The sequence below is a fragment of the Dasypus novemcinctus genome, unplaced genomic scaffold (assembly GCF_030445035.2).
Source record: "Dasypus novemcinctus isolate mDasNov1 unplaced genomic scaffold, mDasNov1.1.hap2 scaffold_413, whole genome shotgun sequence".
NCBI lineage: Eukaryota > Metazoa > Chordata > Mammalia > Cingulata > Dasypodidae > Dasypus > Dasypus novemcinctus.
The window spans coordinates 37,620-49,931 of NW_026688377.1; the positions used below are offsets into that span (position 1 = coordinate 37,620).

General features: G+C 62.9%; 1 protein-coding gene across 4 annotated transcripts in view; it reads right to left on the bottom strand.

The window, feature by feature from the left end:
• The window catches only part of CELF5 (CUGBP Elav-like family member 5), a 44,636-nt gene that overhangs the window by 21,012 nt on the left and 11,312 nt on the right, over positions 1 to 12,312 (bottom strand). For all 4 annotated transcript variants that reach the window (XM_058292870.2, XM_058292868.2, XM_058292869.2 and 1 more), the window contains exon 2: positions 8,486 to 8,568. In XM_058292870.2, the coding sequence (XP_058148853.1) occupies positions 8,486 to 8,568 (83 nt within the window). The remainder of the gene's footprint in view (positions 1 to 8,485; positions 8,569 to 12,312) is intronic.

A 12,312-nucleotide genomic window follows, 5' to 3' on the forward strand; every position in this document is an offset into this window, starting at 1 on the left:
GCTCCGGCAACCCCACGTGCTCCAGGGCTGGTAGCATCTGTGTCCTTCTTGCTCTGTCTCCTTCCAGACTGGGGTCTGCAGCCTCACCCCACCCAGGGCGGGGGACAACGGGGCCCCAAGGGAGTTTGTTGCACAGAACCTTCCAGATCAGGAAGGCACCTCTCCCGGGGCCGAGCCCCAGGCCCACGCGACGCCTGGGCTCTGAGGTGCCCTCTTCACCTGGCAGATCTTGGGGTCAGCGTCCGGCACAGAGAAGGCGCGGGCACGTGGCGCTCTGCTGTCCCTTGGACCCCCCTCCCCCAACCAGCGCCCTCCTCCGAGCCCCTCTCCTCTCAGATCCTTCCCCAAGCCTCCCTCCCTTCTCCTCTCTGTCCCCCTCCCCTTTCTGAGACTCCCCCCTCCCCCCGAGGGTGTGTCCCCGCCACCTCAATTTGCGCCCAGCCTCGGGGAGCCCCGGAACCCAAAGGGGCCCCCGCCTCCCCTCCATCTGGCACCCCGACTCCCCCGGCCAAGCCTCCCTGCCGCCCGGCCGCCCCCTCGGAAGGGCCCTGAAAGGTCAACCCCACGCCACCCTCCCCCCCACCAGGCAGCTGCACCCCTCCCCAGCCCTCAGACCCCAGGACCCCCCCTGCTAGCGGGCGGTGCGAGGGGGGGGCTGCCTTCAACCAGATGGGACCAGTGGGGGCCCAGGGCGGCGCGCGGGGGTGGGGGTACCTGAGCTGCCGCCTCCTGCTCTCCACCCCCCCCCACCGTTCCCACCCCGCCTCCGCTGGCCCTCACCTCCTCCCCCCCCTCCCAGCACCTTGGGCCGATGAGGATGGGGTTGCCATGGCAACGCTGATTCACCCCACGGAAGCTGGCAATTGTTGTTGCCATGGAAACCGCCTCTTAGGGCCCCGAGCCCAGCTCCTGCCTCGCACAAAAGAGATATTTAAATATAATCTTCTGGAACTGGATGAGCCCAGGGAGGGGGCGGCCGCGGGGAGAGAGTCTGCCCCCCACCCCCCCCCCGGCGTCTCCACCCCCACCCCAGCCTGGGGACCTGGGGGTACCTATTCCCCATCCCCCCTCCCCGCGCCGCCAAGCCGCGACTTCCCGCCGCTGCCCCCCCGGGTCGGCTCGGCAGGGGCGCGGGCGGGAAGAGGGCGCCCTGGCTTGGCACCAGGGAGCCAGGCGGGCCGCCCCCTCCTCTCCAGCCGCCCCCCACTCCTGAGCCCATGGTCAGGGGCGGCCCCGACACCCCCTGCCCGCGGCCTCGCGCCCCGCCTCACCCGCCGCGGCCGCCCCGGAGCCGTGCGCCAGGCGGGCACCCACGTGCCCGCCCCGCCCCGGGGCGCTCAGGCGCGCACACGCCGCTGACGGCGGGCCGGGCCGGCCGGAGCCGGGGAGGGGGCGGCCGGGCCCGGAGGGGGGGGCGGGGAGCTGGGTCCCCCCACCCCCCCTGCCGCCCCTGCCCGCCCAGCTGGCTCTGCCCACCTCCTCCGGCTCCTCTCCATCTGTCCCACCCAGGGCCCTGCCGGATGCCCGCCCTCCCTCCTCCACCTTCTGTGGCTCTCCATCCCTGCCTGGCTCCCTTTCTCTTGTCATCTAGTCGCCATCCCTTCCAGCGTGCCCAGGACTAATTTGGGGAACCCAGAGAGGACCCCAACCGTCTGGTGGGGGGGAAGAGCCAGGCGCAGACTCCCAGCCCTGGAGAAGCCCAGAGCAGGGGGCGGTGAGAGGTGGAAGGCTATTCCCGAGCTGGACTGACGATGGAAACTCTGAGTGGGTGTTGGAGTAGGAGTAGGAGTTTGTTGGAGGGAGTGGAGACCGTGGCTCAGGCTGGAGCGATACCACCGGCTCATTTGCTCTCCAAACTTGATGAGACGGAAACCTTCATCTCCATTTTACAAGGGGGGCAAACCGAGGCCGGGCAGGAGGCAGCGGTCAGGAGCAGAGGTCCGCTCCCTGCCCTTCTCCTCAGGGGTCCCCCGAGCACCCAGCCACCCCTCTAGCCCAGGGGTCCTGGGGGCTGGTGTTCCGGAAGGGTCAGGAGCCCGCGGTGGGGGTGGGGGCTGGACCTGTGGGATCCGGCTTGGTGCGTGAGCTCAGCCAAGCAGACGTAACCGGGGACGCGGGGCCCTTGAGGTCCAACCTGTGCTTGTTCCAGATGGGGAAACTGAGGCCCCGGGGGGGGGGAAGGCCTGCAGGAGGAGTCTCCGGGGGTCAGGTGGGGGCAGCCTCCGATTCTCCAGGATTTGCAAAGTTTCGCGTTTGGGAGCCGCGGGATGTGGATGGGAGAGGGGGGACCCCGACCCCTAACACAACGCTCCCCTCTCCTGCTCTCACCCCTGCCGTAGCTCCCCAGTGCCCTTGGGAAAGAAAGACCCCCCAGCTCTTTGAAGCCCCTTTGCTGTGCAGCCCCAGCCGCCCCCTCCTCCCGCCACAGCCCGGTCGTTGGCGGTGCGCGGCCCGGCTCGGAACGTGTCCCCTCCACCACCCTGCCCTCCGAGCCCCTCTTGGGTGCCACCTCCTTCCCGCGCCTTCCCCGGCTCTCCATCTGCCTCCCTCGCCGTGCCAGGGCTCTGGCGTCATCGCGGCCGTGCACGCGCGCGCACGCTGGCCCTCTTCTGGGCGAGCTCCTGGGGGCGGGGGCCGGGGGGCCCCTCTGCCCACGGCCGAGATCCCAGGTGAGCTCCCCTGCAGACTCCGGACCCTCGCCCCCGGCTGTGCCTCGAGGCCCCCCATTTACAGACCCAGGGAGGAGAAACCCCTCGCCCGGCGTCGTGGCCTGGACCTGGCGCCAATGTGCCAGGACACGCGTCGTGAGACGCCTCCGTGGTCCCGTTTCACAGGTGGGGAAACTGAGGCCCGGGGAGGACCGGTCATCAGGCGCGCTGGCACCCGCGGCCCCCTCCCCTCCCTCCTTTCTCAGGCTCGGCGTGACTCTGGGTCAAGCCCTGGGACTCTGGGGGTGAGGGTGGGGGTGATTCCTATGGGGGGGCGGGACACCCCAGAGCCCCCTGGGGGCACGGGAAGGGGAGCCGGCCCGCGGCGTTGGCCACGTCTGAACTCGAAGAAAGCAAGAGGGATCTGGATGGGGGGACCCTCGGGTGCTCCGGCAGGGAGAGGGCTGGCCGCCGGGACTGGGGTGTCCATTGCACCCCAAGGCCTTCACCAGGAAAGAGCGGCCTCCCTTCTCGGCTCTAGTCTGGGACCCTGTAATTCGCCTTGGGATCCTAGCCCGCTCTCTCCCTAGCAGAGGGAGCTGGGCAAGGAGGGTGGCACTCCCCCTTATGCCGTGGAGGGGGGGGACAGGGGCAGCAAATGTCCTGGGGTCACCCCCGTCCCGGTTTACAAAGAGATTTTAAAAAGCCAGAAGCAGCCACTCCATTCTTTTTTCCCCGACAAACACGTGCGCAGGGGAGGGTGGTTTTTTTTGGGGGGTGGGAGGTGACAGCTGACGTGTCTAGCGTGACCCGGCCCTGCCACCCGACTTGGGCTGGCTGAGTGGGCGTGTGCGAGCGCGCGAGCCCGTGGGGCGGGCTCTTCCAGCACGGGGCTGCCTCGTGGCGCGGCCGCGCCGTCTCTGCGGGCGGAGCTCGGGCACAGCTGGGAGGGGAGGGCGCCTCTCGCCCCGGCGGCCCCCCGTCTGTCCTCGTGCGAGGAGCAAATTAGCCCGTGGCTTTTGTCCCTCTGGGAGAGCCGGTGGCATTACTGTGGGCGTCCTCGGGGGAGGGAGGGGCACCCCAAAAGCCAACCCTTTTGCTAATCGGGTGGATGTTACCGACAGAGGCTGAAGGTACACCCCCAACCGAAATGGGACAGGCGTCCCCCAAAAGAAGCAAACAAGGCTGCTCCCGGCGGCCCCATTCACAGCAGCCGAATATGGAGACAACCCGTATGTCCATCCGCGGGAGAATGGATAAGCAAATTACACAGTCGTGCCGTGGAATACTATACAGCAACGAAAAAGGACAAATCGCCGATACCTGCAACAATGCGGATGGATCTTACCCAAGTCATCTTGAGGGGGGAAAAAGCAGGCACAAAAGCCTACATGGGATATAATTTCACTCATATTAAATGACAAGGGAAACTGGCAAAAGCCTCCTAATATTTTAGGGATGTGTTCATCCGTGGTAACACGATGAGGAAAAGCAGAAACTGGTTCCCATAATGTCAAGAGCGTGGCTCCCTCAGCGGGAAGAGGGGGAACTGAGGGTGGGAGGGGTCTCGAGGTAGAGGTGGGGATGTTTGCTTTGTGATTGTTTGTGTGACATGCACTTTTGGGCAAGCGCGCAGTACTCCTCGGATTTTAAGGCGTCTTGCTCTAAGCCTGGCCCCACCGCAAGGAGCCAAACTGGAGAAGACAGAGGTTAGAGGCTTGTGGCTTCGGGCAGATCCGATCCGAAGTCCCTGCCAGCCCCTGCTTTGCTGCTTGGCCTCGGGCAGGTCCCTTCCCCCCCGCCCTGAGCCACCGTCTCCGCCTCCATCAAACAGCTGGGAGCCCCCCCAGCCCCCCAGCGGACGTCAGAGTCTTATTTGAACTTACATCGTCACGGGATTGCAGATGGAGGGATCCACCACCAGAATGGACATTTGCGAACCTAGAATGTTTTAGACTGGGGCCAACCAATCCCATGACCGTGCAAGTTCAAATGTAAATTTATTAAGATTAAATAGCATTAAAGATTCAGTGTCTCAGTAGCCACGTGGGGCAAGTGGCCACTAGGCTGGACGGTGCAGATGTGGAGCATTTCCTTCATGCTGGGGAGTTCTACCGGTCGGCACTCGTCTAGGACAGGGATTTCCAATCCACGGTCCAGGGGCCTATTCCTGCCTGCCTCCTAGTGTTGTCAATAAAGTTTTATCGGCACGCAGCCATGCCAGTTTGCTTCCCTGTTGCTGATGGCTGCGCCTGTGCTATAGCTTCCGAGCTGGACGGCTGTGATAGCGGCCACCTGCAAAGCCTAAAATATTTAGGCTCTGACCCTTGACAGAAAACGTTTGCTGACCCCCGGTCGCGTGTGGCGACTGAGCACTTGAAACGCGGCTCGTGCAACTGAAGACTAGAATTTTTAATTTTGTGTAATCATAATATCAATGTCAATCTGAAAATGGATACCGGATTCTGTCCTTGGAAAGGTTTAAGTGTGCTCAGAACAACTTGGGCGCCCGAGTGCACTTTTTCAATCTTGAATTTAATAAAATCCCGGTTAAAAAAACGTAGCGTCCACGTGGAGATGTCTCAGAACGCCAAATACACATCAGATTCCAGAGATGAGTACAAAAAGAAAGGCCTGGGAGCTGGCGCGCTAAGAATTGTTATACTGATTGCCCGTTGATAAGATTTTTAGATATCCGGGCTAAAATGAAACGATCGCTACAATGCATTTCTCCCGCTTCTTTTTACGTTTCAAATGGGCTCCTCGAACATTCGTAGTGCGTATGTCGCTTGCGTCACGTGTCCGTCGGACAACCCTGCTCTAAAACATTCTCCCGCTAGCCCCCTGCTCTCGTAACCAGAGTTTCCGGCCTCGGCACTGTTGACATTGGGGCCAGATCGTTCTGGGGGGGTGGGGGGGTGGTCGCAGGCCTTGTGGGGGCTGAGCAGCCTCCCGCCCTCCACCCACTTCATGCCGGGAGTCCCCGCGCCTCCAGCTCTCGACAACCAGCAGCGGCTCCAGAATCGCTCTTCCGGACTTGGCCGCACAACTGAGGCGCTCGTTGTCCCCAACCCTTGAACCCCACCCGCCTTCCCGCCCCCGCAGCCCGCCCCCAGCCCTGCCTCCTCCGTCGAAAGCCTCCCGATGGCTCCCGACTCGGCGCAGATGCCTCCTCCTCCGAGAAGCCGCCCTGTTTGCCCCCGGCTAAGCCGTCCACCCAGGTTACCAGCTCCTCCTTCCCGGCGCCACCCACGGCCGCCCTGACGCCTGGCCCCTTCCTTCCGGGGTCACCCCCCTTCTGTCGTGGGCTGGGTGGTAGCCCCCCGCCCCGAAAAAAAAGGATATGTGCGGGTGCCGCCCCCCTGGAACCTATAAACGCGACCTTACTTGGAATGGGGTCCCTCGGGGACCGGGCGAGGGATGAGCTCAGCTCGGATTCCGGCTGAGCCGGGGACCCCACGGCAGGGGCCGATTTGAGGGGCGCGGAGAAGAGGCCTGTCTGAAGGTGGAGGCGGCCGCGAGCCAAGGACGGCGGGAAGCGCCAGAAGCGGGGAGCGAGCCCTGCCAGCGCCGCGCTGGCTCCTGCCTTCCGGGGGACGATCGGCCTCTGGGGTTTGAAGCCACCCCGTTTGGGGTCCCCTGTCACAGCGGCCCCAGGCCCCGAGCCCCACCCCCAGCCCTGCCTTCGAGATGCACCCGGGGTGCACCCACCCTAGTGGAGTCCAAGACGTTCCTGTCGCTTGCCTGGACGACCACACCAGCCCCCCGCCCCCCCGGATCTCCCTACTGGCCCCCGTGCGCCCCAACACCCCCTCTCTGCACATTAGTCGCCAAGGGCTTTTAAAAGGGGAAACAAAACCAATTCTTTCCCCTGCGTACACCCCTGCCTCAGCCCCAGGGACCCCAGAATAAAACCCAACCTCCCCACCGCCGCGCTCTGACCCCGCTTCCTTCCCTTCGCCCCCGCCCCACTCTCCCCACTCCTCGGTCTGCTCCACTCCTCACCTCCGGCGCTCTCGCCCAAGCAGCAGGCTCGGTCCTGCCTCGGGGCCTTTGCACTGGCTATTCCCACTACCTGGAACACTCTTCCTGAAGGTGGCGCAGGGCGCTTCCCTCCCCATCTAAATGGAGCCCCTCTGCAAGTCTTATCCCAAAGTTGTTTTCACCATTAGAGATTATCTTCTAGGTTTACTTATTCAGGTTGTGTTTGGTGATGACTGTATTCTCTGTGCTGGCATACAGTAGGAGCTCAATAAATCCTTGTGGAATGAGCACATGGGCACTGAGGACCCAGCTCAGGGCCTGCCCCTGAGGGGGGGCTTCCGATCCAGGGGAAGAAGGGAGGGACGTCGGGAGCTGGAGCTCCGGCCGGGTCCTCTCTGGGACCTGGAAACTACCAGAGACAGAACTGGAAGGGCTCAGCCCCTGCGAAGGCACGGCGCGCTGTGCGCCCACGCCGCCCCCGTCCCCACCCCGGGCGGGGTAGAGAGAGGCTGGTGCCCATGCTGGAGAAGAGGAAAATTGAGATCCCGAGGGCTGGCGGAAGGCCGTTCGTGTAGGGCCACACGGCTGCAGAGGGGTGGTGCTGGGATTTGAACCTGGGGACCTGGGGGCTGCAGAGGGGGGCAGTGAGGAGAGGGCCAGGGGCAGAGGGGCTGGAGAGGATGTGGGGGGAAGGAGCCAGGAGGAGACACCGAAAGGGGGCCCGTGGCTGGTTGCAGCCCTCGTGGGGGGGCCTGGGGGACGGCTGGGGTGTCCCCAGGGGGCACCAAAAAACCACAGCTACAGTTCTGAGGCTTGGGGACCCCCTGCCCCCCCGGGGCGCTGTGCAGGCTGGCCTGCCCTAGAGCTTCCAGGGGGTTCTGGGAGGCCCCGGAAGGAGGTCCCGGAGGAGAGCGACGCTGGGGTGTGGGCTCCCCAGGCTGCTGGGTCGCCCTTGCCGAGGCCGCCCTCCCCGCTCGTCTCCTCGGGCTCTGCTCACACGCCGCCTCCACCAGGAAGCCCTCCCTGACCACCCTCCCCACGAGGCCTGCCCCGTTATTCTCTCCCAGGGCTGAAGGTCAGGCGGCTCGCCCGCTGTCACCCAGCGAGGACGGGCTGGCAAGAAGGCGGCGGGGGTGGCCCTCACGCCCCTCCCAGCCGAAGGAAGGGGGGAGCTTCGTCCTTCCAGAAGGGGCCGAGGCCATGCCCAGAACCCCTCCGCTGGCTCGGGGAGGGGTGACGAGAAAGAGCCGGCAGGGACACGGGCTGGGCCAGCCTCCCCCCCGCAGTGAAAATACCACCCGAGCAGCCCCTGCGCCCCAGCGCTCAGGCTCCGTTTGCTTCCTAAGGACAAGGACAAATAAACGCTTTCTTTTGGAGGCCGAGAAGTGGGGGGCGGGGCCCGGCTACTCCCCACTGCGACCTGCCTCGGCCCCCCCTCCCCTCCCCCGCCCTGCTCCAGCCTCAGGCCCCGTCTCACCTCAGGGCCCTTGCACGGCCGTGCCCCGCCCCCCCCCCCCCCCCCCCGCGCCTGGAAGGTCTGAGGCCACGCCCCCGCATCCTTCGGGTCTCAGCTCGACACGCGCGACCCCGGCCAGTTGCCCTTGTGCAGTCCGCAACCTGTGCCACCACACCCTGCCCCCCCCCGACGCTGGTGGGCAGCCGAGCGCCTGCGTGCAGTAGGCAGTTAATAGATGCTCGGTCCAATGAGGATTTCCGCCCCGCGTCTCCGGGTTGGAGCCTCTTTCTGGGTGGAGAGTCTGGTGGATTTTCACAGCGGGTCCCAAAAGCGCCTGGGCCCCCCCTCCCCGGGCTGAGCACCCCCAAACCCCTCTCGAGGGCCCCCCAGCACTCACCCCGGGCAGCGTCTTCTGCTCGTGCAGGGCGGTCTGAGCTTTGATGGCGGAATCCCGGGCACAGTAGGTGAGGAAGGCACAGCCTGCGGGGGGGGAGAAGCCGGGGCGTCAGGAGGCCGCGGGGGCCGTGGGCGGCGCCGAGCGAGGGGCAGGCGGTGGGCTTTGGCAAGGCAGCTGTCCCCAGGTCGGGGGGGCGAGAGGGGCCCAGTGGCCCCAGAGAGCCAGCCGGGGCCCCTGGCACTGGGGTGGGCCTCGTGTCCCTCTTGAGCCTCAGTTTCCCCCCATCAGAGAGGAGGGTCCGGGCGTGGGATGGGGGCTGAGCTAGAAGGGCGTGGCAACGCAACCAAGGGCAAGGTGGGGCAGGAGAGGCCAGGGCTGGGGCCAGAGAGAGGGTGTCCCCCGGGCGATGGCCTGGGGTGGGGGGTACGGGGGTGAGAGGGGCAGAGACGGGGCGGGGGGAGGCAAGGAGACACCCCAGAGGACGAACAACGAGCTCAAGGGACTTGGAAGAATCTTGATCCGCAGCCTGGACACGGGGCTTCTGGGCCCCAGCCCCGTCCCCCGCTTTGCCTCCCCAGGTGCCGTGGGGCTCAGCTCCGCTCGCCTCAAGCCTGCCTACCCCAGCCCTGCCTCCTGGTCCTTGCCTCCCGCGTGGGGCTGCCCTGAATCGAGGTCCCCGGGACCAGCCAAAGGTGTCCACTGCAGCCCCATTTGGGAGCTCGTCCGGGCTTGGTCCCGCCGGCTGCGCAGGCCACGCCGCCAGCTCCCCCCGGCCGGGGCCGGGCAGTGGGGGGGCGGGGGTCCGCCCCAGGCCCGAGAGGGGCTTGCCTTACCCACAAACACACAACATTTATAATAGGGACGTATTACAAACACACTCCCCGAAAAAGTCAGCGGTGCCACCGAGCGTTAAAAAGCCACAGAACCATCTCCAGGGTCAAGAAATACAGCACGGAAGCTACCAGAAGGCCGCAGCTTCCCCCGCCCCGTCAGGAGCCCCTCCCTCGCTCAGAAGTAACCGCTCCCCTGGCTCTCATAATACCCACATCTTTGCTTTTATTTATGGCTTATCGCCCCACCTGCGTCACCAATCAATGCAGCTGAGTGCTTCCTGCTTTTGAACTTGTATAAATGGAATCGTCACCTCCGTGTGCTGTCGTGCCTGGCCTCTTTCGCTCCACGTACCCGCAACGACAGGGGGCTGTGTGTTTCGGGGATTGATTCCTTTCTGTTCCTGCAGGGTGTTTTATCGTGGGAATGTGCCACGGAGTGTTTACCCATTTTCCTGTTGATGGGCGTTTGGGTTCCTTGCTCTTTGGGGCTATTGCGGGTAATGCTTCTGTGAGCATTCTTTTATGCGTATTTTGACGCACGAAGGCAAACGCAGGGATTCCTGAAATTGCTGCTCGTAGCGCAGGCATATGTTTAGTTTAAATCAATTATTTCAAACAGTCTTCAAAGTGTGTTACACCAATACATATTCTTTCCAGAGGGTATGGGAGCTCCGTTTAGCGCCTCAGTTTCACCGACACTTGGTTTTGCTGCCTTTGAAATGTTAGCCATTACGTGGGTGTGTAGCTGCATCTCTTGGGGGTTTTGAGGCGCATTTCTATAGTCATTAGAAGTTGGGTGCCTTGTTGCTTTGTAGGAGTTCTTTATATAGTCTGTATACTTATCCTTTTTTGAGTAGAGGTGAGGCAGATGTCTTCCTCCAACCCACGGCTTCTCTCTCCACTCTCTTTTTAGTGATTCTATAATCCGAATTTAATTCCCCGGGTTCTTCATGGGAAGGAGAGTGCGCGGACAATGGGCAGTAATGCCTGAGAGAAATCAGGCAGGCACAGCAAGGAAGTGGGCGGCCGGCAGCTGAAAAACAGGGGAGGCCTTCCTCCTCGGATCCTGTATTGCTTGGGGAGCTCTCTCTCTCTGTCTGAAGAGCATGGGGGGCCCTGGCCCCAGAGGGGCAGGGGTGGGACCCCCCCTCCAAGCCACCTTCAAGGTCATCAGCCTTGAGCCGGCGAGGTTTGCGGCGAGAGGGGGAAAAAAACAAGCTTCGCGGGCCGCTGTCCTTGGTGCTGAAACGCAGGGGCCCGGGGAGTCTCTTCCCCGGTCTTTCCGCCCCATCGTTTCGTGGCCTCTTAGCTTTTCTTTCTAGTTGGTGAAAATGTGTGAGGGCGTCCCTGTCTCTGAATAAACAGAGTCTTGACTTATGGCTCCCAATCAGCACAGGCTTTTCATAATTTTCATAGATTCAATGCCCCGTCCCGAGATGGTGCCCTCGTCTGCCTGCCCGTTGTCTGCTCGTTGTGTTTCTTCATTGTCTGCTCATCTTCGTTAGGAGGCACCAGGAACCGAACCCAGGACTTCCCATGTGGGAGGCGGGTGCCCAACTGCTTGAGCCACATCCACTCCCTCAATGTTTTGTTTTTTTTTTAAGATTTATTTTATTTATTTATCCCCCCCCATTGTTTGCGGTTGTTGTCTGCTCTCTGTGTCCATTTGCTGTGTGCTCTCTGTGTCTGCTCATCTTCTCTTTAGGAGGCACTAGGACTTCCCATGTGGCTCAATCACTTGAGCCACCTCAGCTCCCTGGTTTGCTGTGTCTCTCATTGTCTTCCTTCTTTGTGTCTCTTTGTTGCGTCATCTTGTGTCAGCTTGCCACGCCTGCCGTCATGCCAGCTCACCTTCTCTAGGAGGCACCATGAACCCGGGATCTCCTGTGTGGTAGGCGGGAGCCCAATCGCTTGAGCCCCAAGCACTTCCCTCGGTGGTTTTAATACTTAAAAGCTAGCACTCCATGTAGCATTTATGGCTGTTTTATCGGAGGCGCACATCAACTCACTCAGTCTTCAGAACAACTCCATGGAGTCGCTGCCGTTATTGTCCCCATTTTATAGGCGAGAAGCCTGAGGCACAGAGAGGGGAACTGGTTTGCCCAATGTCACACAGAAAAGAAATGGTGCATCCGGGGTCTGACTCCATCCTGCTCCAATCAACGGAACACACTGCCTGTGGTTTGCCTATTTTCTGAGTTCCCACCTGCTCCCCTGGGACATACGGGGAGGGGGAAGGGCCCTGGCTGTAGCTCTCCCTGAAGGGTCTTTCCTGGGAGCTTTGAGGAAGTCTGGGGCTGGACCAGCTGCTGAAGAGGTCAGGACCTTGTTCCAACCGTGAGGGGCGCAGTTTGCCGCGCGTCAGCCTCAGCGTGAGCCGCAGCCCCCCCAGCGCCCGCGCCAGCCCCGGCCACCTCCCGCCACACGCCAGCCCTGCTGACGATGAGGGGCCCGGGAAGGGGTGTGCGGCAGCCCTCCCCGACGCCGGCCGAGCCCAGGGGGCTCCTGAACAGGCGGAGGCAGGGAAAGAGGCCGTCACGCTCACCCTCGTGCTCGAGGCCTGGAAGTCACAGACGCTGCCCCCAAATTTCTCACGCCCCAAGGGGCAGAGCAGGGGCCAGTGGGAAGCAGGAGACTCTGCGTGGTCAAGTTTCCTAATACCTAGCTCGGCTTCAGCACAGCTCTCCTGGGAGGGAGGGAGCTCCCCGTCCCTGGAGGAAAGCAAGCAGAGGCTACACAGAGAGAGAGCTTCTTTGCCAGAGAATCTCGAAGGTGCCCCCTCACATCGAGATCCTTTGCTCTCCCGCCCCTAAGACCTGAGCTTTTAGGATTTCTTGAGTCCATGACAATAGTAGCTGCCGTCGGCTGAGCGCCCGCCGTCTTAATGGCATGTCACCGTATTAGTCCTTGGCATCCCCCATCAGCCCACGAGGAGGACGCTATTGTCATGCCCTTTTACAGATGGGGAAACTGAGGCACTGGTCACTGAGGCCC